The sequence below is a fragment of the Necator americanus genome, chromosome IV, assembly GCF_031761385.1.
Source record: "Necator americanus strain Aroian chromosome IV, whole genome shotgun sequence".
Classification (NCBI taxonomy): Eukaryota; Metazoa; Nematoda; class Chromadorea; order Rhabditida; family Ancylostomatidae; genus Necator; species Necator americanus.
Window position 1 is genome coordinate 37289706 of NC_087374.1, and position 27859 is coordinate 37317564.

At 40.2% G+C, this 27859-nt stretch overlaps 2 protein-coding genes across 4 annotated transcripts; both read right to left on the reverse strand.

Annotated features, from left to right (window-relative positions):
* On the reverse strand, nt 1-27807 carry RB195_003891 (uncharacterized protein; the record flags this gene model as incomplete). Of its 3 annotated transcripts, none has more annotated exons than XM_064201752.1 (9): nt 1-100; nt 2294-2433; nt 2504-2629; nt 3065-3220; nt 3417-3559; nt 15307-15421; nt 15633-15842; nt 16381-16506; nt 16633-16785. In XM_064201752.1, 9 exons carry the CDS (start codon nt 16783-16785, stop codon nt 1-3), a joined length of 1269 nt encoding a protein of 422 aa, XP_064057633.1. The 3 variants fall into 3 exon arrangements, with proteins under 3 accessions (XP_064057633.1, XP_064057634.1, XP_064057635.1); XM_064201754.1 differs by lacking the exons at nt 1-100; nt 2294-2433; nt 2504-2629; nt 3065-3220; nt 3417-3559 and adding exons at nt 15183-15293; nt 17727-17837; nt 21172-22344; nt 22611-27433; nt 27765-27807 and having other exon boundaries at nt 15353-15421; nt 16633-16788; XM_064201753.1 differs by lacking the exons at nt 1-100; nt 2294-2433; nt 2504-2629; ... (4 more) ...; nt 16381-16506; nt 16633-16785 and adding an exon at nt 20947-22338.
* RB195_003892 (uncharacterized protein) lies at nt 22521-27362 on the reverse strand (the record flags this gene model as incomplete). The annotated part of the gene is made up of 1 exon (XM_064201755.1): nt 22521-27362. The coding sequence occupies one exon, from the start codon at nt 27360-27362 to the stop codon at nt 22521-22523; it is 4842 nt and encodes a 1613-aa protein (XP_064057636.1).
* Nucleotides 27808-27859: the final 52 nt, after the last annotated feature.

The following is a 27859-nucleotide window of genomic DNA, read 5'->3' on the forward strand; positions in this document are numbered from 1 at the left end:
TTATCTCCGCGAAAACTGTTTATTGGTCGTAGTCACACTGATCTTGGTTGTTGATTCGGTTCTACCTCTCAACACTTGCAACACCTTCTTTCGTATGGTCCTGAAACATTTTTTTTCGAAGATGATAGTCTAGGTTAAGGAGTTAATATTAGTTAGCAGCCTAAAATTTTGCTCATAATTACACTATTCAGAAAAAAAACTCTTGTGACGACTTGTAACAAAAAAAAGAACCACGAAATTAACTGTTAATCTGTTGGTACAATTCATAAACTGTAACTTCAGCCTAAACATCGCCTCTTTTACCAATGACCAAGATTTTCGCAAGATGTTAAAATACCTATCCTAGTATCTGCAGCAAATTATTGAAGATTAACTGTTAATGCGTTTATAAATCACTTACGCGTTATCAGTAAGTAAGCACCAAAATTGCAAAAATCAGAACCAATCTAACCACTGAACATACTTGTTTAACGCAACAAGCAGCATAGGATTTAGATACGGAAAACATATCCATGCTCCATTTAGTATAGCTATAGTGACATTCGTCATAACGAACCATGATTCTAAATGAAAACGAGTAAAAACGGGGGTGATCCGAGAAATTTCCGATTGAATCATACCTGCATTGTGCCACATTATTATCAATGTCATTATATAAACACAAAGGAATGTGGACTGTAAGAATATCTTAATCTCGTGTTTTCTTGTCATACTGCTTGATGTTTTTCTAGTCTGAATTGCGCATATTCATCTATTTAAAAAAATCGATACAATAGAAATAGACAGAATTTCAAAATTATTTCGAATCTTTTCTATTTGTGCAACAAGAACAGCTGAAGATAGGTATAAAGCGAAGAAGTTTTGCCATCACGTCGAGGAATTCAGTGGTTACAGTACTGTAACTGAACAAATTGGTGGCACAATGCGAAAGTTGTGTGACACTCCTTGAAAACAACGAAGAACATAAAAGATACTTCTTATTGAAAAAAAAACAGTTGAAAACCTACGCGTGTAACATTTAGTAAAATTGCAATGCGCCCTCTAGAACTACCAACTTATCTACGAATATAATCTAATCTTTTGGTCCTGCATGGTAGTTACAAGCTACAGTTAGAACTCATCTCTGAATAAGTGCACATGAAATTCGAAGCAGTAAAGCTCTAGCCCAGACATACGCGTAGGAAACTATCATCTTTTATTAATCCTGGACCAGATCCAAATAAACATGATCCTGTACCTGGCACCTGGCCGACTTTGGAACTAATAGATTTAGCAAAATGCAATTTATATGTTTGTCACGCTTCAGTAGTAATTGTCGTACCCTGGGGACGTTCCAAGGAGGAGCACCAGACATCGGTGCATTGGACCAGAGGCCTACTGCCCTGAAGAGCTCGCGCTGCCCTAGCCTCTCCTACGTCTGCTGGCTCGCTCATAAAGTCCCATCCCATTGCCCTGATCCCCCCTTCAGGAGCTTCGGAGATGCCCATTATCCAACCCAAAACCTTATAGTATGCGGTGTGGTAGAAGTGGTTTTCATATGCGGTTTTGCCTAATGACAGCAACACATGGTAATAACAATATACACGACATTAAAGGTGGATCAATGCGAGCCTGTCAGATGGAAAAGTGGTTGCGGTTCTGGGCTATGAGATGGATGCGGTTCGAGGCCAAGGGCAGCGGACCGTGGTTAGCGGTTGAAGATGGTTAAAGATGGGTAAAGGCGATCGAAGAGAACGAACACCACAAAGGAAGGGAAAAAGAAACTGGACTCCGAGTGTTCGGAGCCAGTTAGCCCTTATATAATGCGGCTGGCGGGGGAACTCTACCATTATACATTCCCGATGGCAATGTTACCACGTGAGAAAGGGTGCCGGCTGGCTGAGAAAGTCGTGCCAGGCACGACAGTAGCAATTAGAATAAAAATAAAGGTTGCACTGAAAAGTATTGTAACTGCTTTGTGCACTTTCTCTCAACGTAATAATTTATAGGGAGAGTTTCGCGAATTTAACTATTTTAAAATTGCAAGCGGCAAATACAGTGTTTATGGGCTGCTACTACAAATCTAAAAGTAGGCTGGAAGCTAAAAATAGTTACTATTTTTTCCGACATTTGGAAGTAACATTGCTGCTGAAGGAATTACTGAAAACTTGGAAATATTATTAGATTAGTCACTGATTGGTAGATTGATTGATATCGAAAAATAACACATATTAAAGGAATTACCGCGTGTACGTGAAGCACAATAATGAGATATGCTATATATGTGAGACCAAGAGATGGGAAGCATAAATACCATTCTAAAGCAGATAAGGTTGTTGCTCCAAGCTTTGTAAAATCGTAGGTCCAGCCAACACCGCTCAAATAAAAATTCTGTGTTATACAACCCCATAACCATACACCTATTGTATACAGCCAACCGATCAACATCAAAATCTAAAAGAAAAACCTGTATTCGAACGAGAAAATATGTATATTCTACGGTAAACTACCGTATCTAACGTACCTTTAATGCATTTGGTGTAACGTGTGCAGGCATAATTTCTCGTGTAATTAAAATTCGACTTATTGATAGCACAGACATAATGGGAAACATAGCCAACCATAACGAATTAGCTGTACAACCAGTGATCTGAAAAATAAACATGATTAAACAAAAACATGATTTTCATTATGTTTTAAAAACATCACTCCATGAATCTGAGGTGGTACGGATTTTAGGTGAAGCATTCTTATAATGGATAGCAGATTATGGAGAGGAGGTAATTCCGTCCATTTCTTCCTAATTGCCGTGTAATACGGCCCGGAACATACGGCTTCGGGCGTTCTGGCGCACTATTTTCCACAGGGAGTTCGACTGGAGCGCGCCAGTCTTGTGCGGCACCGCATTTTCCAGACCGTTTTTTACGGCGATTAGGAAGAAATGGACGGAATCACACTCCCCCCCCCCCATAATCTACTATCCTTTATAAGAATACTCCACCTGAAATCTGCACTACCTCAGATTCGTGGGGTGATGCCTTTAATGAGGAAAAAAAACCTAACATCGGTTAATTCCACTACTTACTCGAACTAAAACTTCACACTTTACTTGTATCTGCGGGAAAATCACATAGATTCCCGATAACGTATGCATAATGGCTTGACCGAAATCGACGAAATTGATCTGATTCATGAGTCGGTATTGTGGATTCGATGTAATATCTTTATCCGTGGTCATTACCTCAAAATGAGTGAGTGTACACTTATACTACATCGCTCTGTGCAATTTTTAAGGAATAAATTATAAAAACGGTCTGATAATTTAGTTGAAAATAAATAATCGCATTTGACTAGACAGAATCGACTAAATACACCTTAATCTTACTAAAAACCCAGAGTTTTTTTTGTTTTTCTTAAATTTATCAAGGAGAACTCACATAAAGAATCACGACATAGAGTGGCATACTGCCAACGGCGATAGCAGAATATATGACACCGATAATTAGTTCTTCTTTGTCAGGATTTGGAGAAAATAGATACGTTGATTCAACATTCGTCACCGTGTTATTCATGCTATTAACTGAATTCAGCAGTGCTTGAAACATGCTTCAACGGTTCGAAAAAAAAACCTCGCGTCTATCGAAATCGAATCTTATATTTTATGGTTGGAGAACTACGTATACCTCAGTATTAAACAAAGAAAAAATACAGCACGTCAACACAAATGAAAATTTAGTTCAGAGAAGGCAGCTTTACTAAGAAAACTCAATTTTTTTTCACCTCTCTTTCTTAATTTACACCTAGAGAAGCATTAATGTTTTTACGGATGGTGGATGAGACTGAAATTCAAAACAAAATTCAAGAGAGAAATTTGTGTTGCTTTCAGTTTCTAGTAATTTTTTTCGACACAATCTATTTCATAGTAATTCGAACTGATAGTTTGAAAAAAGTGAATACATTTTTGGCATTTGGAGTCGGCTATAGAATTGTTTGATCAATCAGAAGGTATGGTAGAAAGATTAAGTAGAAATAAGAAAAAAAAAAGAAAAGACATGTATAGCACTAAAAGTCCCAGGTCATTTGTCTTACTCTTGGTTTGGTCTCCTCAGAGGTCCCTTCAGAGGAGGTGAAAAATGATTCAAGGTAAAACGAGGATGCTGTACGTCTTGCTAGAGGTTTTGAAAACCGTTCATTCACGGTTCTGGGGTGATACCTAACTTCCGGATTGGGATGAGCAGCCAATCTCATAGATCTGTTGTCCCTTAAAAAAAGGGACGTAAGAGATAATTTTTTTCAGCATTTTTCAAAGGGAGAATGACCTTTTGGGACAACATAGAGTAAAATTATGCAATCGAAAAATTTGAGTAACGGGATCACGTAATAAAATGCGAAAAAATGAAAATGAAAATGTGAAATTTGTCTTGCAGACTACTGCTCTTTGTTTTGTTGTATCCTAAATGTGTTAAGTAAATAAATAAACTAGTCTGATTGTCTTAGAACGCGACTGGAAGACAATAATCTTTATGCTTACATTATTCAGGTATAGACCCTTTCCTTTACATTATAACTTAAAAGTGTAGTGAGACATAAGAAAAAAAATGTCTCATGATTTATAAGAAATGCTAGTGAACAAATTGAGAAGTGGAGCGAAGTTTTCCTAACTACACTCCTTCAAGATACGAATTATAGAGTTTTTTTTTTAAACTGCTGCGCACACATATAATCAACTAAGCAGTCTTCGAAATGAATTTATAAAGTCTGACTGTGGAGTATGTCATTAAAAAAAACCTCGAACATCAAAATTCTATTCCTCATTTTGTTGAGGACGGTATAGCGTAGGAGGTAAGAGGTCCGGTTGTGTGTACGATTGATGATCAGTTCAAAACCGGTATAGTGCCAGCCAAGTCCCTTTAGGGTCGGTAACGACATCTTGGGGAGATAAAAAACATTGGCTCGATAAAACGAGCCTGAATTGAAGGAACACCTCGGAGCATTCCAAGCGAATTGATACACCAGCAACTTTATCCTTTTACAACTCTTTTCATAAACCTACTCTACTAAGCTCTTTATTAAAAAAGCGCTATCCCCGAAAAGGACCAGAATCTCGGATTCTAGATCTCGGAATCCGGAGAAAAAGGTTCGATTTTTTATCGACCTTTCACTTTTTTCCTTACATCTTCTGGCAGAACAACTTGTGATGCAACTAACACTTAGAGGCTAGGATTACGGTATTACATTAAAAAAAGGACAAATTAAAGAGTTTCTAGCTCTACTTCTCAATCAGTTCGACATCTCGGAATCGTTTGAGGTTAGTAAGCACATGTCCGGCCTATAGAACGACATACGGATGGTAGTTAATGCTTTCATGCTTTCAGACTAGTCTGGTACCAACTGTATGACCTCTGAGAGACGATTGGCTTGGTTACCGATGTTGAACTGTCGGGAGTTGTAGTCGCAGGCGAACCTCTTAACCACTGCGCTATTTAACTCCGGGTTTTGCTCAAGGTTTACTTGCTGATTCCTTCCTAGAACTAGGAGCCGATTACTTACTTAGATAGTTGGACGACTCATCTTCACTAAAAGTGCAGCAACCAGCATATTTCTAAGAGACGAAGAAAGCATAGAAATGAACCGATTACTTACCCAAACTTTTAATTAACGCTATAATTCTTTTAAAAATACCTTCTTATAGTGTCAAATATTATAGTAGTACTCGGCGAATGTGAAATAATCAGAATGAATTAAGTTCAATAATTGCTTGGCACTAGACTGAACTTAATTTGTTCTGAGGACTACAAAATGTGAAATAACTAGTGAGAGTAATTATCCTGCACAAATCTATCCGAGAGGAAGTTAAAGCATAAACGATAGTTGGTCTGGCGTTGGTTAATCCGCTTGGGATGCACCGACGAGTTTTACTGCAATTCGTGTAATCATAGAGGTTTTGGAACGCGTGTTGGCCTACATGCAATACTTGTGGGGGCCAGCCGATGATCACGTCGGTGTTTTTATCCTCCCAGAGAAGTCTGATGCCCACATATTGACCCTGGAGAGATGGATGGCTCGGTTGGCACTGAGGCGGAATCGAACCTCTGATGGGTCATGCTGCATCCGCATCGAAAAATCTCACCAACTGCCCTAAACCGCCCAGAAAGTAGAAAAATATAGAAATATAAAATAAAATATATATATAAAAATAATACAGATAAATAATATAATATAAATAAATAATAATAATTAATAATATAATATATAATAAAATATAATATATAAATATGAAATGAAATATATAAAATATAAAATATGCAGTGCGATGGAGTCAACAAGACAACAACAAAAAGTGCAAAAAATAACGACAAGACAGTAATAAACTGCACCTGGACCTGTTTAATAAATAAATTCGTAAAGTCTATTAAGTATTTAAGACAACAGCTAAGGAGATTCAGCATGAAAACACCACCTATTGGTTACATTTTAGTAGCTGATGCAGTATTATTGACGTATTACATTATGATTACATGAAGAAAGTCATGCAAGAATTTATTTTTCTGTTAAGGTAGTCAAGCAGCACACTATTCACGTAATCGCATTGATTCCAATAGTATTTTTGTCTTTAGACGGCGAAAGTTTGCGCGACGAAACGCGAAATCAAAAGAAAATGCTCTTTCGCCTTTGAGATTTTCACGTGATTGAAACCTATTCTCAACCGATGTGTTGTAGCTTATACGATATATATTGTAGTTAACATTAACTTCACGGTCAAATGATTTGCTACAAAAGTTTTCCTGGAATTTTCAAACGTCGTCACGATGTTGATTCAATATTTTCATAGAATTCAGATGGTTCATCACCACAAATTGGTACCTTTGATTTTAAAGGCATCACCCCACGAATCAGAGGTGGTGCAGATTTCAGGTGGAGTATTCGTATACGTGATGGGAGACTATGGAGAGGGGAGTGATTCCGTCCATTTCTTTCTGAATGACGTCAAAAACGGCCCGGAAAATGCTGCACCGCACAAGGCTGGCACGCTCCAGTCGAACTCCCTGTAGAAAATAGTGCGCCAAAACGCCTGAAGCCCTATCTTCCGGGCCGCTTTTTACGCCAATTAGGAAGAAATGGACGGAATCGCCTCCCACTCCATAATCTACTATCCCGTATACTAATACTCCACCTGAAATCCGTATCACCTCAGATTCGTGGAGTGATGCTTTTAAGATGTTGCGCGTAAAGCTTTGCTTTTTTTTCGTACGATAATTCAACGCATTACAGAATCACGTTTTTCTGTGTACATAGTAGGTGGTTAATTAGAAGAGTACAAATTTTCATAGACATTCACTTCGTTGCACTTTGGACGTATTCGCTACTGTTCTAAATAAGGCCACCCGTGCAGTGGAGCGGTCTCAGTCTGCAACTTCAACTTCACTCAGTTTCGTTCCTCCCTGTGTCCTGATTTATGTCCTTGGGACCACCTGATTCTTTTTTCTTGCCAACGATGTTTGGGTGAAACTTTGTTCAAAGCCTGACGTTTCGGCAACTTCGTCCTTATCGAAGGCCTCAAACCTGGGTAATTAAACCACTAATTCAGAAGGTTTCTATTACTGAGAACTACAAAAAAGAAGTACTACCACATCACGTTGCTACGTCTCGTTTTTTTAAAACTGAACTCCTGAGTTTTTTCGTTTATTGGAGAAAAAATCCTATTTGGAGAGTTGTATCTTTGAAAAAGATCTTAGCATTTTGAGGAATATACAAGGATCTCATAGTTAGTGAAAAAAAACGAATCTCAGAACAAACTAATAGGGAACCATTGGGAAAATCTGTGATGTGATGATACCTTTACTGCGAGTTTTCAATAAATTTAAAACAATGAGAATTGTTATTGTTTTCTTCTTGAAGTTAGAATAAATCCAGATTATCCGACTTGAGCCTGTCGAACTACTCTTGGCAATCATGGACATCTATGTAACACTGCTGTATAATCATCATATCGAATACAGAATTTTTCGGAAAAAAATGCCTCAAAAAAGTTATTATTTGAAAAAAAAAACGATTTTCTTGGTCAAAAAAGTGTAAAGGAGTCTCTGCAAAAGTATTCCGCACAAATTTTCTGCGTAAAATCAGCTGACTGGGAAGGTTTTTGAAAGGAGAGTGTCACGAAATTGACAATGTTTGGATCCATCTTCACGAATAGATAGTAATGGTGGTGTGATTCCAAAAAACCCAACCCCGTTAACCAGTCATTTGTGGTTATATACCCCAACGATTGAACTTTTTACGAGAGATGGAATGAGGACAACCCGCAAAGCGTCCACGATTATGATTTTATGCTTATTTGAGTTCGAGAAGCGGGGATTGCGAACTTTGGACGATAGAGTTGTGAGGTGACAGATTCACACGCTTTCTTCCGGATAAAAGGGGAAATCCAAGGGGAACTGGAAGTGATTAAGCTCAATTTCAACAACCTATCCTCGTTTTATCGGGCAGAGAGACCCCGACATCGTCAGTTTTGTAATACGCTAGTATTGAAATAATAATAATAATAATAATAATAATAATAATAATAATAATAACAATAATAACAATAACAATAACAGTAATAACATTAATAATAATAATAATAAGAAGAATAATAATAATAAGAATAATAATATTAACTGGAATAATACATTCTTTCCAAAAAAGGAAGATAAAAGGTTCGGTGACGATTGTGAAACAAGAGAAATAGAAACATCCATGAAAGTCAACGAGTGTTTTCGTAAATACACAATTCACTAATTTATCCATTCATAAATCGAAACTTGATAAATTACTCAGCAGTTTTCCGCCGAAGAAAAACACTTCCGTTCTTATTGTCGATGCAATGTTTTAAAGCAACCAAAAACATTTTTTTCCGGATTTCTATAAGTGTTTAGCGCGGGAAAATATCGGTATAAACTTATATGAACACGGTAATTTTCAAGAAAAATTATATACTTGAACTCGTGTTACAATGTAATATCTCAAATTTAAAAAAAAATTTGTGAATAAAATTTCTTTTAATGAAGTAAGTATATTTGGTAGTTTGACGTTTGAGACACAGAATGCAGCTCAACTATAACATATTTTTCGAGATTTTTCTATCAAAATCATAAATACTATCTCAGGACTTCAATTATTTCCTAAGGGAGTACGAAGCAACGATATTTTGGGGAAGTTTTAAGCGGGTTGACAGTTTTGGCGAGGATTCTTCTTTCCTTTCAACAGTGCGTGACGAAATCCAAACACATACATAGGTGTGGAACTTTTCGTTAGTCCACGTATCACTACAATTGTTTTTTGCATATACATATAGCTGCTTTTGAACATCGAAAATTGAAGAATCTTATTGTTTCTACGGATTTTTGCCTTCTTTAGCTTGACAGATACGAAAATTTTTGGTAAATTATTGTATTTCTTATTAATTCTTGTATTATTATTGTTCGCTGCCACTTCGCTCTACTTTGCCATGAGTTCCTTATTTCTTTTTTTTTCAGTTTCCTATTGAAATCGTTTGTTCAAACTTTACAGCTTTAGACAAACCTATGTGATGAATAAAACAATAAATAAGCAAATAAATAAAAAAGTTGTACTTAGCTAAAGACTACACGGATGTCAATTTTTATTTTCCCTGTCCTTCTAGTGACGAAAGTCAAATGAGGGTGAATCCAGCGTAAACAGCAATTACACTTTTTTTAACAAGTTTTTTCAATCCGTGGTTACATTGGCTGGTAGGTAGCTCAGAGGATAAAGGATAAAGTGTCTGGCTTCAATCAATCCGCTTGGGATGCGCCCCCACGTTCACTTCAATTCAGAATCGTTTGAGGTTTATGAACGGGTAACTGGCCCAGACAATGACTTGCGGGGCTAGCCGATGTGTCAATTCAGTCCTTTTAATCTCCCAGACAAGTCTGGTACCAATTTACCGACCCCGGAGGGATGAACGAGTTGGTGAGCACCAGAGCAGATTCGAATCTCCGATCGATCGTGCAGGAAGCGGAACCTCTAACCGCTACTTTACACCCGCCCAGCTCAGAAAATATGCAAATTTCTTGCCGCATAAAAATAGAACGATGAGACCTTCAATTTTCTCTCTAGAGCCGTGCCTATTCTAATAAATCACTATGTTTCCCCAAAAGAGCATGGAGATTCATAAGTAATGTTCTATCTATAGTAACATCAATAAAACTTCTCTCTCTCTCAGGGAATGTAGATCCGGGAAGAAAAGTCAGATTGTATGTGAGAAAGCAAGGCACCGAGCCCTAATGATTTGAAGATCTTTTCTCTGCTCGATTGATGTTTGAGCGAAAGAGATACTGAGAATTTCCAAAAATTCACCGAGTTATAAATAGAGATGAAAAGTTATTTTGAAAAGTTCTAGGTTTCCCTCTATTTTCTTCGACAAATGTGGTTCTTAACAAAGCGATTTAATTATGAGATCTTGCTCATAAATTCTACTATAATCCATGATGTTGTTGTCCGTCATGCATTTCCAGATAGAGTTAGAAAAAGTTTTATTTCAAGGTTGTCCAAGTTTAAAAGGATGGACTCGAAGAGAAATTTTGGTTTTGACAACAATAAAAATGTAAATAATTCACAACGACAACTTGTCTTGCTTTTCTTCAAACAGCAAAGGCATTAAAAAATAAGGAAAATTTCGAAGATGCGATGAGAAAACGGTTCCAATTCACCGAAATCACAACTTTTTATCAAACGAAATGAACGACAATGCACGACATTGTACGAAAAATTTGTAGTCAAAAGGTTTCGCTGTTGTACGAAAAATTTGTAGTCAAAAGGTTTCGCTGTCTTAGGATTGTTCGTGAGTGACTACAAAAACGTTATAGCTAACAACGTGGGAGGATACGAACCTTGGTATACTGTATAAGAGAAAAGAAGTAAACAACAAAGTAAATTTTAAAAAATTCGACTTTTCAAGGACAGTTTAAATCCAATACATACAACTAGAGGTAGGATGCTAGGTTTTGAGTACCAACCACCCATATGCCTAGCAATAAACATTTATTTGTTTATAGTAGTGTGAAGGTGTCATGAAGTTGTAAACAAATAAAAAACACTCTCAGGAACGCTGTAATTCAAGACGCATGACAATAATTGTGTTCTGCTTTTGAGAGTGTGGGCGGATCAGAGCGAGGAATTCGAGATTTGTCTTTGCAAGACGTCGTCTCTCAGGGTTTAGTGAGCTAGTAAACAATTCCATAGCTTAATTTTATTGAAAATAATACAAGACACACCCATGGTCGTATACGAGAGAACAAAAATAACACTGAGGTGTCAAATCACTCACGATAATTAAGAAGCTCGCTGCCGTTAATGTGTGAACTACGATTTCGAGGGGTAAGAGGAAAGTTCCAGAAAATCACACAGTGTGATCACATGAAGACTAACAGGAAGCTGAGTCCTAATCCTCATTTTCAAATAGAAAACTCTTATTTACTAAATAAATGAAATATGAAAAGATGTTAAGATGTCTATCGTTTTGAATGAATTTATTCGTTTAATATCTGAGCACACCTTTAGATAGGAGGAGAAGTGTTTTTTTTTAAAGTTTGTTGAATTACATGAAATATCAGACACGAATTGGATAACCTTGATATTTTTCTGTGCTACAAACTTCTAGAATCTCGAAAGAATATTTCTCTATTTATATACACCAATGGTGCACCAAAAAAGAAAGATAAAAAATGGAACACACTTTGTGTTAGTCAGAGAATCTTACGAGCAGAAAAAAATCAAAAACTTTACTAAAACTTTTGAAATTTTATTAAAACTTTACTAATATGTGTATGGGTACGCAAAAATATCACATATACAAATACAGCAAATATATAATGTTAATAATATACAAATATATAATATTTTTTCCCTCATCGGAAAATTGCTAAGTAATCCGACAAAATTCAGCTTATTAATGGATAGTTTGATTATTTCTGTGCTTGTGTGAAGAAACACTCACTTCTGGAAGGTTTTTCTCTTCGTGATGCTTCACAATAGACAGCGTATTCTTTTCTTTTTAGTGTATCTATAGAGTGTGTCAGTCGAGCTATCAGGAACAAATATCGTTTCTATTCATGTTAGCATTTGCCCAGAAGCAACGTATCACGGAACTAACGGTGTTGTGATCGCTTCCCGAAAGAATAAGGATAAGGGTGTAGAGAGTGATGAGTGTGAGCTCAATCAAGCTCATCTCCCTTTTGTAGTTCGGTAATTTCAAGTGTTCTTTTCTTTAATTATTACTGTAGTTTTTAGGTTTTGTTTTTGTTTTCGTGAAATAAAAACTACCCCAAGTTATTTGACCTAAGCCGACAGAACTACTTTTGGCATTTGTATGGAATGTTGCTACATAAAAATCTTATTGATTATACGATTCTTTTGACTTTGATTCTTCGACCAGGGATTTCTTGAGAAAAATAGGAATTAAATATCAGTGACATGAACGAAAACATCGCTAACACTTTGAAATAGTGTGCAGTTTTTTAAAATTCGATATTGAATGAGGAAAACAAGAGTTGGAAGTGGACCACCTCTTCAGCCTTTGTTTCCTTCACTTTGCACCAGTAGAGACTCAACCATGTCCAATAATTTCCTTCGAAATTACCTTATCATCTTATTGTTCTTCCATCAGCGCATTCCGCTTCTGCTTTCGGTTAGGCTTAGTTTCCAGTACAGTCGATTAACTCTCTAGGAGGCAATGATGTCTGAAGAAGGACGACCACTCTTTCTTATTAATAGTCCCTATGATGAGTACATCCTGGTGTTCGTTTCTGGAAATTTCCAGTCTATTCCACTGTTTTATCTTGCTTGTACGAACTTTGACATTGAATGTAGTTGTTTTTGTTCCAAAGCAACATGAGGAAAGAAACATTACAAAAATAATTTTCTCAAACATATTCAAGCAAAACATAAATAAATAATGAAATACTAATGAATAATAGGATAAAGCAATAAAATTCAATAATAAAATAAAATAGCAAAATAAATACATAATAATTCTGAACAAATTTCTGATCAGTGCTGAATCCGTTCAATTTGCCACTAGCGATGTAGTCCCATGCTAACGGTTACTTCTAGCACAAATAAGTTTAATTTTTACTTCCGTTATGAATTGAAATTGACACCGTGAGTGCTCTATAATTACTATCAATTGAGGTACTAATCGTCGAGCAATCTAAAACAAGAGTGTTGGATAGCACAATTTCTGGAAAAAGTACTCAAAATAGAACAGAAAACGAGAAGAAATGAAACGCGACAATAAACCCGTTCAGGTGTTCTCCGAGAAACAAGAAGTGCTAGAAATGTTTGCGAAAATAGAAATAGAACAACGAAGTAATGAAAAAACACGGAATAATAAAAAAAATAACAAAATTTGACTTCGAATAAGAAAAAGAGCAAGGAAATAGCATACTGAGCGAATGAAATTGAAATTAACATCGTAGTTCAGGGACATCAACTTATTTAACTTAGGGCATTGTTCCAGGAGAGAAAAACTTGAAGGTGCTAAGCTCTGCCAAACTGAAGCATGAAAATATTCCTTGGCAACATCCTTTTATTCCCATTTCTGCTCTCGAATAAGAAATAGGAAGGTTTCATGTCATTGGATTATTACGTGGGCGTGAAACCATGGTAGATCCTACGCCTGCGAACCATGAGACGTTTCGACCGGTAAGGAATGACCATACAGTTTTCCTAGTTGTCCTGAAGCATCACAATTATCCATTTATTAATCGTCGTCTTCATTTTTTTCTTTTCTGAAATAATGTCATGGGGCAGGCAAGGTACATCGAGACAATTCATCAAATGAAAAATCAATAAAACATTTACAATTATCATTATTTATCATTTATCATTATTACTAAGGATTATTTTATTCATTATTTTTCATTGTTAAGTAGTTAATTAAAAATACTACTAATTAATACTACTAATACTACTAATACTACTACTAATTAATTCAACAAAAGCTAGCAGTCGCAGGTCTGAAGAGGAAGTGTGCTCCCCAGCGGGTAAGCAAGGTCACAGTGATACCATACAAATACGTTCCGATCATTTTAAAAAATTATTTTTCTTCGAGTGGATTCCTGGCTTCATTTCTTGGCGGAAATGCCACCATTTCCACCTTTTTATCAGCGTAATTTGTCGTGTAATGAAGCATAGGATGGGTGCAGTGCCATCGGTAAGAGGTTCGGCTGCGAGTCTACGATCGATCAGTGGTTCAAGACCGCCCTAATGCCAACCAAGCTCTAATCTCTGCGAGGTCGATAAATTGGTACCGGACTTGTATGGGAGGATAAAAGCATTGACTTAACACATTGGCTGGCCTACGCAGGTCATTGCATAGGCCAGTTACACGTTCGTAAACCTCAAACGATTCTGAATTGGAGTGGAAGTGGTGGCGCATCCCAAGTGGATTGATTAACACCAGACACTTTATCCATTATCCTCCTTTTTTTTAAGGATAGGTTTTGAAAAGAGCATCACACTTTAGTTTTTTTTTTCACTCTGTTAACACATCTATATATTAAGAACTGTTTTTTTTTCAAAAGCAAGTGCGGCATTTCATGAGAAAGAGACATTTTTTTATTGTTAAACACTAGAGCACTACGACAGATACCTGTTGAATGTCATCACAGCAATCGCGTTGATGTAGCAACAAATAATCCAACAACAATTTGTAACAAAGTCTTGTAATCTTGAAGAGACTTCAAAAATAGCTGAAAACAGTAAAGTTTGTCTATCCATTTGTTGTATGAAGGGAGGGCAGCGTATCAAGAATTTTTCGGGTTGTTCGGTTATCTGTCTGGAGAGCATAGAGTTCGGTATGAGCGTAGATTACGATTATGAGAGTGACCATGCACAACTTGCCCTAATCGTCCTAAAAAAAATGGCGTTGGAAACGCCTTTATTTCCTACGAGGTTTGTTAGGACGCGTCGCGTCTCACACACGCTCCGACTCCCTCAGCAGCCTTTTCATTGGCTTTACTGGAAAAGGCTGTTGAGGGACGCCATACCTCGTACTCATTGATTTTCGTCCGCTTACTTGAGCACGCGAGACGTGTACAGCAGTGGACCGTTCCAACGTGCCGCGTAGGAACTAATGCTGTTTCCCACGCCAATTTTTACTACGTTGAGGGGAAATTGAGTGTGGCCACGTTCACGCTCGTAATCTACATCCCGACCTTCATATTGTCCATGAAAGATCCAGACAATGAAAATTTCACGATACGTCCCTCTAAGATCTCTATCACGATCAGTATCACAAACTTTGGAAATATCTTCTGAAAAACATACCAGAGATGTTCCAAGTAAGAACAAGTGCAATCATAAATGTACATACAACAAAATAATGGAGAAATATATGGGTTTCGTATCGAGGTAGTACTGAATTTTGAGCCATTCCACGCACCTGAAAATTTGTGGGCGTAGTTCCACAAAACAGATTCTCGTTTACTCTATGGACTAAACTTTGATATTTAATCTTCATGGACCTGACTCGTAGTGGGGCACAGCTGAGCAAGGGTCCCACCGCGTCAGTTTGAGCGCAACTTCACCACGTGCCAGGTCGTTTTAGTCCGGCTATAAGAGTTTCGACAAAAAATGCTGAATTGTGAACATACCGCACGAATGTGAAGAGTTACTCCCGCGTAAGCGAAATATGAAAGCAGTATACATGGCGTGAATGCGTAGAGTTCCATGTTTCGCACAACATTGACAAACGGTGCGTGAATATCATATTCCCAACGAAGATCCGTAAATGTGAAATGTAATCCAGCAATACCCAGAACTAGCACACAACCACCCATGAGCATTGCAACAGTATTAGCAATCTGAACTGTTAACACAACTTGACAGTGTTTTCGTATGTTTCATGTTTTTGTTTTAATTTATTTTTTACGTTTTTTTTGTTTTTGTTTTTTTAATGTTTTAAGTAGTAAAAGTATGTAGTTTTGATTGATTTGCTTGAGCTCGTTTAAAAATATCCGTCAAATTCACACAGATAGAGGGTGGAGCAGGTCTGCCCGTATCGAAAAAAAAGTCCCGTACTCAAAAAAGTAGCGAAAATTTTCTTCTTTGCACTCACAATCCCTCTGTTTCTCTGACTTTTATCTCGTTGCTCTCAACGTAAACACTTTCGTTACTTTATTTTCACAACTTAATAAACTAAGTCAAACTTTTAAAATTCTTGTAGTGCACACTCAAATCATCTGTCGAAATTTAAGAGTAAACTAATAATTCTAGCAAATCTGTGGTACTTTTAGTCCTACGTACTATGTGACCAATTCTGTTGGAGTTAGGGCGGGCAGGCAAAAGCTTCTTCTTTATAAGGAAATTTTTGATGTTTAACTTTGGAGTAAATACCCTTACCTTTAACCCAAAATGCATCTGTAATGGCGACACATACTTAAAGATAATAAGTATTCGAGCAAATGCTAGTAGACATAAAATTGGGAAGGTGACAAGCCAAGATGCGTTGATAGTAGCACCGATAATCTGAAAATGGACATGGGCTAGTAGCACTTTTCTTGGGATTATCGTCTATCCACCAGCTTGAGCCAAACTTCACTGCTATGCACTAAACCTTAAAATTCAAAAAACAAAATCCAAGAGAAAACTCACACGAACAAATACACGATCTTTTTCGATGATCTTCGGAAACAGAACTAAACAACCGCTGATGAAGTGTAATACTAATTGGATACAATCGGCAATATTCAGCTGGATAACAATTCTATTTGAAACCATCTTCGTGATTCTAGTGTTCGTTACCATAACCTGAGTGTAGTAACTGAGTTGGATTAGTTGAAGCAAACAATGAACGTTATTATTATTTAACATTTATTGAAATTGTTTTTCTGATATTGACTGGTTGACTTTGATGTTGTTTTTTTCAGTTCAAATCTAATTCCTACGTGTTAGGACACACATCACATTAACCATGTATAATAACTCGTTTTGAACGAGTGTAGCGCAGTCGTGAAGAGATTCGCCTGTGAGTGCACGATCGATCGATGGTTCGAAATCGCTATGGTGCCAACTAAGCCCTCCATCCCTCGCGGGTCTGTGAACTGTGAAGAACTGGTACCAGGTTTGTTCAGACTTGTCCGGGAGGATAAGATAAAGGCACTGACTTGACGCTGTGCACTTTATTGCTTTCAATTCCGAGTTTTCAGACCTCCTTAATCTTATAGATCTTTAAATCTTTTTCCCAAAAGAACGCTGCTGTCGGTCTCTAAAATGTCGAAACGGAGTATGTGCCCAAATAGTAGCTGCAGTTGTATTTGAAACAGAAAAAAAAAACGGCGTAACGGGATCGCGGAGGGTTCCCGACACGATCTTTGCGTGCAGGTTGTGAGTAGTTTTGGCGGGAACGCGTGAATAAGAGGGAGAGCATTATATTAACATGACTCATTCACATTTCTTTACTTCGTGCTTCCTTGTCGTTTATCACTTAAAAATTTTCTTGAGAACGTTTTCCTGTTCTGGTACTTTTTTGCTTGAACAGCATCGATATGCTGTCCTACGTTTGTTTGCGGATTTGGAATGTACCGTTGGAAGACATGAAATTCTATCTTTTTTTTCTCTTAAACTAAAGGGCCATAAGTCAAAAATCTTCAAATTTGTTCTGCTGGTACTCCGGTACAAAGCTCTTTCATAAGCTCCTCAAGGCGCTATCATATTCTGAATGGAATGAAAATTGAAGAAAAACTTACATATGTTAAAATCATATAGAATGGTAGCAGAAAACCGGATAAGATCGAGTATGTGAGACCGCAAAAGATTGTTGCGCTATCAACCATTGCATGAATTGATGTGCACGCTCCCTAAAAGGTGAAAAAAGTAGTTTTTTTCTTTATGCTAAAAACCTCCCAGCATCAATGAGCATTAAATGTATCGAACGTTAGAGAAGATAAGACGAGAAAGGGTTCAAGTTTCCGTGGAAAATGACCTTACTTTAAATTATCACATGCATCTTTTCTATCGTCAGAACTAATCAATGGGATTTTCACAGAACAAGGGGGGAGGTGGTCGTAAGGGTCATGCTCGATACTTGCCTTTGAAATAAAATGCTGTTGTATTTGAGAAAACAATCGAGATAAGACTCAAAACTGGTTCAACCCCAACTATCTAATATGAAATAGGTAATAATGGCACGGCCAATTCAATATATTGAAGATCCGACTATTCGTTAAGAAAGCTAGTGTCTACCTTGTTGAGAGGAGTATGTAAGGTCTTAGTGATTGCAGTGCTGCAGTATAGCTCTGTATTTTTTTTTAAATTAAAGCGATCATAGACGAATCCTTGACAAGAGTGAGGTTCTTGCATTCATTGTATAGATAGGCATATTTCTAACTAATTTCTGATGACTTCTATATTATCAATTTAAAAAAAAATCAAATTTTGACATTATCACTACGAGAAAAAAGGCATCTACAATCGGAGAGGAAATAGTGGGAAAATTAATGCAAACGAGTTGCTGAATAACGACATCCACAGGAAATTTCATATAGCACATTTTTTGCAGAGTTGTAGAGGCTGGTTATGTCAATATTCCTGCAAAGTTTGGTGTTTCTAACATCTCTACTTTTTTTGGAACCTTGATGAGAAAAAAAGTGTAAATTTTCCGATTTAATTTTCAATCTTTCTAGCCAGCTCTAGAGAGAACCAGGACAAACACGGGACGAAAATTTGCGGCTAAGTGTTCCCCGTTATGCTCTAGAAAGGAAATTGAGAAATGGAAGCGGGTTTTTTTATCGCAACATCGTAGTCGCGCAACGAGGAAAGGTGCAAAACTTCGGAATTTCGTCTGCGCTTCAAAATTTGTGTGACCTCCAACAAAATCCAGTAACTGAGCATTTATCCTGTAGAAATTGTTCAGTTTCAAGTTTGTAGTAGGAAGAGATTCTTCAAAGTTAAGTGTTGGTTTACTTTCTCTCACATTTTTTTCCTTTCTCTCAGAAGTTAGATAAGAAAACGTGGGCTTGGGAAATTTGTTTACATTTTCAACTTTCTTTTCAGCTATTTTCAAAAATTGTTGTTCTTCTTAAAACGAAGTAAGTAGTATTTTACAACGTTCCCTATGAAATGCACAGTCATTTCCCTTCTACGTTCCTTCAGCTTTAAGTTGTAAATATTTATTCTTACCTTAAAAAAAACTTGCAGGAATACCCAGTCAGAATCAGAGTTCATCGCTAAAGTTACCTCAATATCGTGCGTAAACGCCGTAAATTTGTCTTTATTCATATCTATTTATATTACTTGTTGTCCACTACATTTTATTCCTTTTAACCAGTTAATTATCTGATTAATTTGAATCATTTTTCAAAATTAACTTGTTTTACCGAACTCTTACTTGTTACATGGGCGACTATATCAGAAGGAATGGAAGGAGAGGAAACAGACGTTTTTGGGTGGATCGATTTCTAACCGCCCGCTTGAACCTGCAAAGAAACAGGGACTCGAACGTTCGTGGTTAAACTGCATTCTTTGAACACTCCAGTAGTTTGGTCTACTAAATAATATTGATTTACAAATTTATCTTAGATTAAAAATTACAAAGGACGTGCAAGACAAAGACGGAATTCTAAGCCTAGATCTTATCAGAGTAAATGTCACATAAATTTTATGCTAAAATGCTATTAGTTGCAGTATAATAGATTTGTTATCTACATTATCTCCACTGGACTGAGCTTGAATACATGTTCTCAGAGAACACATTGCTTGCCGATACCCCTAACAGGGACATATTTAATGAGCCCATTTCTGCGAATCAATATTGTATCATACTCATTAAAGATTTTAACGACAGGAAAGAAATTTAATGGGACAACTTTATATTTAACGACAATTTGTTCTTTTCTGAGCATGGGAAATATTCTCGCTGCCCTTTTCCAAATCGTATGTTGTGGTTCGGGTAAATACAAGTGCTACTGTCTCTCATATTATAATGTGAAGCTCTTATTTGTCCTTTTGTCCGACCGACGCGAACTGAATCGGTCCGCCGACTATCCCTCTCGCTTTCCACTCACAATATTGAGGTAGGGGGTGAAACAAAGCCTAAGAAACAGCATTTGAAGGAGGGAACGGAGCAAAATTGTACCGGATTGAAGTGTCCATTGAGATTTACTCAACAGGGGTGGCAAAAGGTATTGGGAGTAAGAGGGTCTTAAGCAAATCGTGAGAGGGGGAGGCGAAGAAAGAAGAGGAGATGGCTGAGGAGGTGAAATGAGGTATAGAGGAATGAGGAGGATGAGAAGGGAAGAGAGGAGGACAAAAGGTGAGAAAAAGATGGAGAGGGAGGAGTGAAGAGGCTAACAGTGAAGAGGAAAAAGCAAGAAGAGGGGAGTTCGATGTTGAGAGAGGAATTTTAGAGCGCAGGGCGTGAGGCCATCGGTAGACAATAAACACTCTGTAGCAAAAAAAAATCAAAAATTAATCGCTCCAGTTTATCTAGGAAAGTACAGAATACTGCACAAAAGACCACTGTGTACGAGAGAAGAATTCTAAACGACTGAGTATGCAGATAAAGTAGCGGTTAAGCTCGTGCCTTGTGCCACGCGGTTACGAAAACGACACTCGACCACCCAACGCAATCAACCATTCATTACCTTGAGATACTGGGGTTTAAACCCCATAAAAATCAACCAAAAAATGTACAAGAGAGAAAAGAACAAAAATGGAATTATTATATAAAAAAAAGACAATGAAACAAAGAAGCCTCACTGGAGGCTTAAGAAGGTCTGCAGGGCGGGTGCGCAGCACTGTTTTTTAGATGAGAGAGGAGATAAGCTGCGCACCCGTCCTGCTCACATACCATCGCGCGGCGAGCAATCGCGATGATCCGCGATACTCCCCGCGGCCCAAATAAAAGACACTGCCAGAATAAAATACACAATCGGCGATCAAAACAAAAACAAATCTTAAATGAAGCAATTATTCTACATCTTGCAGAAGGTGTAACTGTCTTCTTAAGAGTTTTAATCGCTGCACGCTCTGCCGCAGCCGACGCTTCAACTCCTCTAGCTGTTGTCGGGTTTCTTCGCTTCTCTGAGGCCGAAAGCACAGCGAAGGGTGATGTCCGTAATCGGCGCAGTACCGGCACTTCGTTGTCCTTTTGTCGCACCTATGTCCTCCCGTGCAGCGTTTTTTGAGACTCACCCTGCAACGTGCGGCTTCGCGTATTATGCGCCATCTCCGGCGGGTGTCGGGGTAGACATCACAAGCGTCCGAGTAATGCACGCCGATTAGTCCACAAAAGACGCACGGCATCGTCGTTTCGTTTTCGTTCCTGATCTGCCCTGTTTCAAATCTGCGGCGAGGGCAAGTCTTCTCGTTCGCCATCTCGTGAATCCGTCGCTCCAGGTCCCTTTTTTCGGTGAGAACACGTAATATCTCCTCGTTGAGACGTCTTGTCTCGCTCGTATCTTTTGGTGCCAGCGCCTCCTCGTGATAAGCGTTCTCCTCGGTAACCTCGGCTCCCACGACCTCGTCTACAACGACAAAAACGTCGTCGGGACGGATTTCCTCTTGCAGTTCTTCCATGAATTCTGCGTTGTCGTCGATAGCGCGTTGTTCCCGTCCCTCTTCGCTTTCCTGCCGCCGCGCGCCCGAATCCTGCGTCTCCGCAGCCTCCGCGCCGCGATGGTCCTCCGCAGACTCGGTCTGCGTCGCGCTATGCTCCAGTTGGGATCCTCGTAGTATGTGCGTGATGTTGTCGAGCTTGCGTATTATCAGGTTTTCGAAGAATCGGTTGTCCTCGTCCTCGATCTGCTGATCTTGAAACTGGTCTTCCGCAATGCTCTCGCCAATCGTTCGGAGTAGTCCGGAGTAATGTTGAAGGAATCCGAGCTGCTCTGAAATGGTGTTCTCTAAGTCCTTGAGTCCCATGGCTAAGGTATCACCTTCAGTATCCGTGCGCGGTTCGGCTAGTTTGGCGTTCCATTGCTCCAGCGATATCACGCGTGTAGCTACGAGGAGTGGAGGAAAGGAAAAAAGGAACGTGAGTGTCGTTCGCGACAGAAGCAACTCGAGGCGTAGCTTATCCACGGAAGCGGCTGCCATGCTGTGTTTCCAGTATCTGGTCTGCCACGAACTATCATCCGCTCGGAGGGCCTCTATTTGAGTATCCAGGTGAAGGATGGAGCGCATCGTCCTGTGAAGCGTTTCCACGGTTCGCGCAATCTGGTCCACGAGCTGTTGGGGGGTGGGGAGTTGCGGCAGAGCGTGTAGCAGCTCTTCATAGTCGTGCTGTAAGCTACGTAGCTGACATGAAGTGGATGCCGAATGGATAGGGTTTGGCGAAGGAGGAGCCGAGTTGAATTCCATAACTTGCTGAAAAAATAGGCACAACATTGGCGATTCACTAGCCTACGCGTTATCTGTGGAAAATGGTATCCTTCCTTTTTTTTTTTTGTTTTATACTTTGTTATTGTGTAAAAGAGAGAGAGAAAAAAATCGAATGTTGTCTCTTAATCGTGTACAGATGGGTATTCTCATTGCGTGTAGGGTCAGAGCCATTTTTCATGCGCGTCCCGATTTGGTCGTGGTGTGCGAAATCTCTCTAGCGTGGTTGCCAGCAGTCGTACCGGGTAGCATACCAGGGTAAGTGCGCCGCGCAAAAGGAGCGTCATGAGGCGTATTCCCAGAGATTGTAGGCACAAGTAGGACACCAATAAGGCAAAAATCACTGCCAGAATGCTGACAAACAGTACTTTGTACCAGTCCATGAAGACGTTCAGTATGTGGTGAAAGTCTGGGAGCTGGAAACCATGGTAAGCGGTAGTGTTCCCTTGAATAAAGTCAGTCATTGCAGCATGAAAATTGCTCGTGTACCGTAGAATACCCGATAGAACGAAGTAATGCACGGTTTCTCCACATCTGATCGAGCAATTGAGAAGTTGGCGTGCGGAATCCAAGTGGAAATAGAGATTTGACTCAGGTGAAGTGGGAGCGCATGGTACCACAAAGGCATGGCGACCACACAGGACTTCTCCGAGCGTGTTAGTTGATGATCTACAGGTGACCTTGGCTGTAGCTCCCTTCGCACAGTAGTAGCATCCCTCCAGTTCGCTGTTGGCGATGTTACACACATTGTTGGTGACAAGGAGATTCGCAGTCTCGATGACCGTCTTGAACTGAACAACAAAGTCCGCTGATACCATTTGTGAAATTTTTGCTGTGACTGTCTCATTGAGTCGTCGCGATAGCTCCCAGGAAGCTGTTTTCACTGGGAGAACTAAGTTGAGCTGCTTGAAATATGCCAGGATATCTTTTGTAGGGCATGCACAGCTGACACTGTTTTCCGCGGCGTGACATCTGCAATCATCTTTGAGGGTGCAGTTCATGTCTCTAGCGTGGCGCCAAGAAGCACAGAGAAGGTCCGGTGTAAAAGGATTATTCCAGATCGCGACATCTCGTCCATCTGTGACAAACTCTTTGGAGAGATTGGGTAGAGGAGGTAGAGTTACCGCCGTCATCGTAACTGTCATTGACGGTACTTCCGTGGGCACGTTCGGAGTTATAGCGAGGACATATCGCCTTTTTCCTTCAGAGGAGCTGAGGTCCTCAATTGTCACCTCCAATTTTACTTGTTCAGTCCATCGGGTACAGCGGAATATTTCGTAGACTTTGCTGTTCTTCGGCACCGCGTATACGCGGTAGAACAGACAACCGGAACTTAAGAAGAAACAGTCGCATCCTGGGCCGCCGCACGATTCCATGCAGCCTGTGCGACCTGGATATTTATTTCCTTCCTCAAGTTCCGGTATCAGACTTGAATGGTGGATCGCGGCGCATTTTTGACCTTGACACGAGCCCATGTGCGGGCAGCGTTTGCTGTCAATCCTTTGCAGCTCCACTGCTCGTGTGAAGATCCTCGACTCCTGTTCACAGTGTAGGTAGAGGCCTTTCCAACGAAGTTTGACGTTTGCGATCAAGGTTGCGTTTCGAGTGAGTCGTAGACAGGCTTCACGATGGAAAGTGTTGATTTTGAGAAGCTCGTTCAGGTAAATCGAGCAACTTTCGTGTCCGTCGTAGTTGTTACATACAGTGGAGCGATGTTCAAGTACATTTACTTGTTGGCACGCATGGATCGCATATGTGGATACGGCAAGAGTTATTGCCAAAACTGCTAGCAAACGGTCTCTGTGCGATTGTGGCCGTCGTCGTCTCATCCTGCGGCATAGTGTCATGCAGAGCTTTATGAGTGCAGATGCCAAAATTAGGAGGATCCTTCTCAGCACGATGAGAATGATACGGATCGGTTTTCCCATAGTCATGGGAACATACAGGAGTACATATAGTATGGCTACTATAACGTATAAGAGGAGTGCTGTGATGACTATTGCACCCATTGGCCAACACTCGGGGTTGAAGACGACCGCTGAGCATATCCAACAATCGAGTTGTTGACAGAAATTGAGGCGATGGCACATTGTCTCCATGGTTGCCAGTTGATCTCCGGTATTCCATTTAAGTGACACTAGGTAGTCATGAAGTGTTACCTCTGGTGGAAATTTGACAAGGAAGGGGTTTGTCACTGGGGTGATCATTTGACAATGGTGGTCCGCGCAGATTTCAAACGGATCGTTCCGAGATGTATGAACGAGCACACCTTCGTTGCTACACGTCATGCTTATATCCCTGTTGGCAAAAGTAGACGAAGTTGTGAACAATGTGATGATCATGATGTAGAATAGGAACCATTTTGGTGGGAAACGTCTGACTGTTGCAGTTTGAGTTGTCGTAACCACTTGCTCATCAGCGTAATGTACTGCGCGTCGCGGACGCAGGTTGTAAGGATGAGAAGTGGGTATTTGTTCGTCTGTCCCGTCTGATACTGCGTGATCTCCTGGTGTGGTGTGGGACGGAGTTGTAGCAGGCTGTATTTCCAGAGGGATGAGAAGGTTTGGAGGTCGTCGTATTTTTCTGCGCGCTGGCGTGAGAAGCTCGACTTCTCTAATTTCCCCATCCCGTCCTGCTCGAGTATCGGTAATTCGTGCTAGCTTCCACTCATTACGTGGAATTACTGGATCGCTTACTAAAACCACGTCCCCTATGGTAGGAGTCTCTCGTCCCTGTCGTTTACTTGAGATTGTCCTTCTGTGCGTTTCCCGTAGGCAGGTCAGGTAATGTTTTTGCCAAATAGTCCAAAATCGTTCCGTGGCACCGCATGATGATTGTAAGGAAGCAATGACCTCTTGACGAGTTTGGAGGGCTCGAATCTCGTCTGGGGTATGGTAGTCGGGATCGTTTGTCATGGGATCTGTGAGGTGTGTGGTTGGTAGGGTTAGTGTCAAATCCTTTTGGAGGAAGTCGATTGGTCGAATGGAAGAAAAGTCTTCCTGTCCATCACCTTGGTAAGTGAGCGGCCTTGAGTTGAGACAAGCTTCAATTTCCGTCAAGATCGTTCGTAAATGGTCTCCGGAACGGTGATTTGTGCCTCGTAGTGACTTATATAAAGCGTGTTTGACGGATTTGATGAGGCGCTCATAAAAACCGCCCTGCCATGGTGCGTAGGGAGTGATGTGGTTCCACTGAATCTCTTGATTTGATGTGGCGTTATGTATACTTGAGCTGAGGGTTTCCCCTTGAGGTGAACCTGCTAAAATGCTGGCTCCGAGCAGAAAAGACGGGGCATTATCACATGTGATAGAGTCAGGAACACCTCTTCTAGCCACAAATCTTCGTAAGGCGTTGATGAAATCTTCCGTGCTCATGCTGTCTACCATTTCCAGATGAATCAAACGGGTAACCATGCAGGTGAAAATGCAACCATAGCCGTGAGTTTTACCGGCTTCCAGGTGTGTGGAGGGTAAGTCGAAGAAATCGAGCCCGATATGCTGGAACGGACGGCTGCGCATAACCCTTTGTTGTGGTAAATCAGTCATGTCTGGATATGGGTAAGGAAGGGCATTTAGTCGTCTGCATTGTACGCATTTGCTCACTAGTTTTCGTACTTGTTGCCGTATTTTTGGTATCCAGTACGTTTGTCTAATTGTGGCGATTGTATGTTCCACACCTTGATGGTAATCGCCATGAGCGTCCTTGATGAGGAGTTGTGACAGAGGTGTATTCGGAGCCACGAAAATGGGTGATTTCGCATCTGCTCCTAATGTCGAGTTCTGGAGGCGTCCTTGTGATCGCCATAGAAGGTCCTTGTCTTGATATAGACGCAAAGTGTCATTCCGCAGTTTTTTATGGTAATGTGATAGAAATGAAGATTGATGGTTTCGGAGTAGCGCAATCCGTGCCGCTTTGATGTGCTGCCCCAAAAGTATTGTTGTGTCCTGTATGGTCCGTAGCTCTGGTATTTTCTGGAATATCCTGTCCACTGACTGTTGTGGTAGTGAGCGCATCAGTTTTTTAATAAACAACAGCGCCCATGCTGTCACTCTCTTTGCTTTCTTGAAGGAGCTGAAACGTTTGGCGTCGATCAGGTCATTGCAGGATTCTTGCAGAAGTCTCGTTGATGCTGAGTTCATTGTGATCGAGACTGTACCTGCTTCAGTGGGAGGCTGCAATTCTTCCGTTTCGTGAGTACCCTGCCAGTCATATGGATAAAAAATCGTGGGCCAGTGGTTGATAGGTGTCCGTAAAAAATCTGGCCCCGTCCACCAGGGATGGTCCTGTAACTGTTCCTGGTTCAGCCCCCGTGTTCCCGCATCAGCAGGATTGTCTTTTGTGTTTACATATGCGAAACGTACTGTAAGACCTTCGTCGTTTAGGGCCGCGGTGATCTTGCGTATTTCCTTTATTCGGTTGGAAATAAGGACACCTGGACTGGCCTTTTCCTCTGACGTTGTTAGCCAGCTCAATGCAATTTGGGAATCCGAAAGGATGACAATTTGTGGTGGAGAAGCGGACATATTTGGCCAGGGCTCCTTCATGGCTTGGTATACTGACCATGTCAATCGAGCTGCCATTGTTAATGCGTTCATCTCCATCTTTGGCATTGTAGTGGTCGTTTTTATCGATGGCAATTTGCATTTAGCCATTACCAGCGCGGAGTGCTTTCCATCGAATAGGTACGCACATGTGGACATGGCGATGTCACTGGCGTCAGCGAACACTGCGATGCAAGTGTCCTTGTCTTGAGGTTGTGTGAAAAATCGTCGTGGAAAGGTACGGGCAAACCCGTTGATGTTTTGTGTGATTTTCTGCCACTGCTCCTGGAGGGATGCTGGAAGAATATTGTCCCATTCGAACTTGTGTTTCCACAAGGTTTGTTGGAAATGCTTTGCCTGCGTCAGCAGTGGGACCAGCCACCCCAATGGGTCGTATACGGCCGCTATTTGTCGCGCTACAATCCTTTTTGTGACTTGGCCTATGAATGGTAAAGTACAGCACATGGAGAGGTAGTCTCCTGTTGCATTCCATTCTATCCCTAGCACTTTCTGCACCGCTGCTTTCGCGCAAGCCTCTTGAGAGATGAAGTCCTTGAGATTCCCGGCCGATGCACCATAAAGTAGCGGTTAAGCTCGTGCCTTGTGCCACGCGGTTACGAAAACGACACTCGACCACCCAACGCAATCAACCATTCATTACCTTGAGATACTGGGGTTTAAACCCCATAAAAATCAACCAAAAAATGTACAAGAGAGAAAAGAACAAAAATGGAATTATTATATAAAAAAAAGACAATGAAACAAAGAAGCCTCACTGGAGGCTTAAGAAGGTCTGCAGGGCGGGTGCGCAGCACTGTTTTTTAGATGAGAGAGGAGATAAGCTGCGCACCCGTCCTGCTCACATACCATCGCGCGGCGAGCAATCGCGATGATCCGCGATAGCAGACATGATACCCAAATTTCTGAGATGACGAAAAACCATCTAATAATGAAAGAAAGAT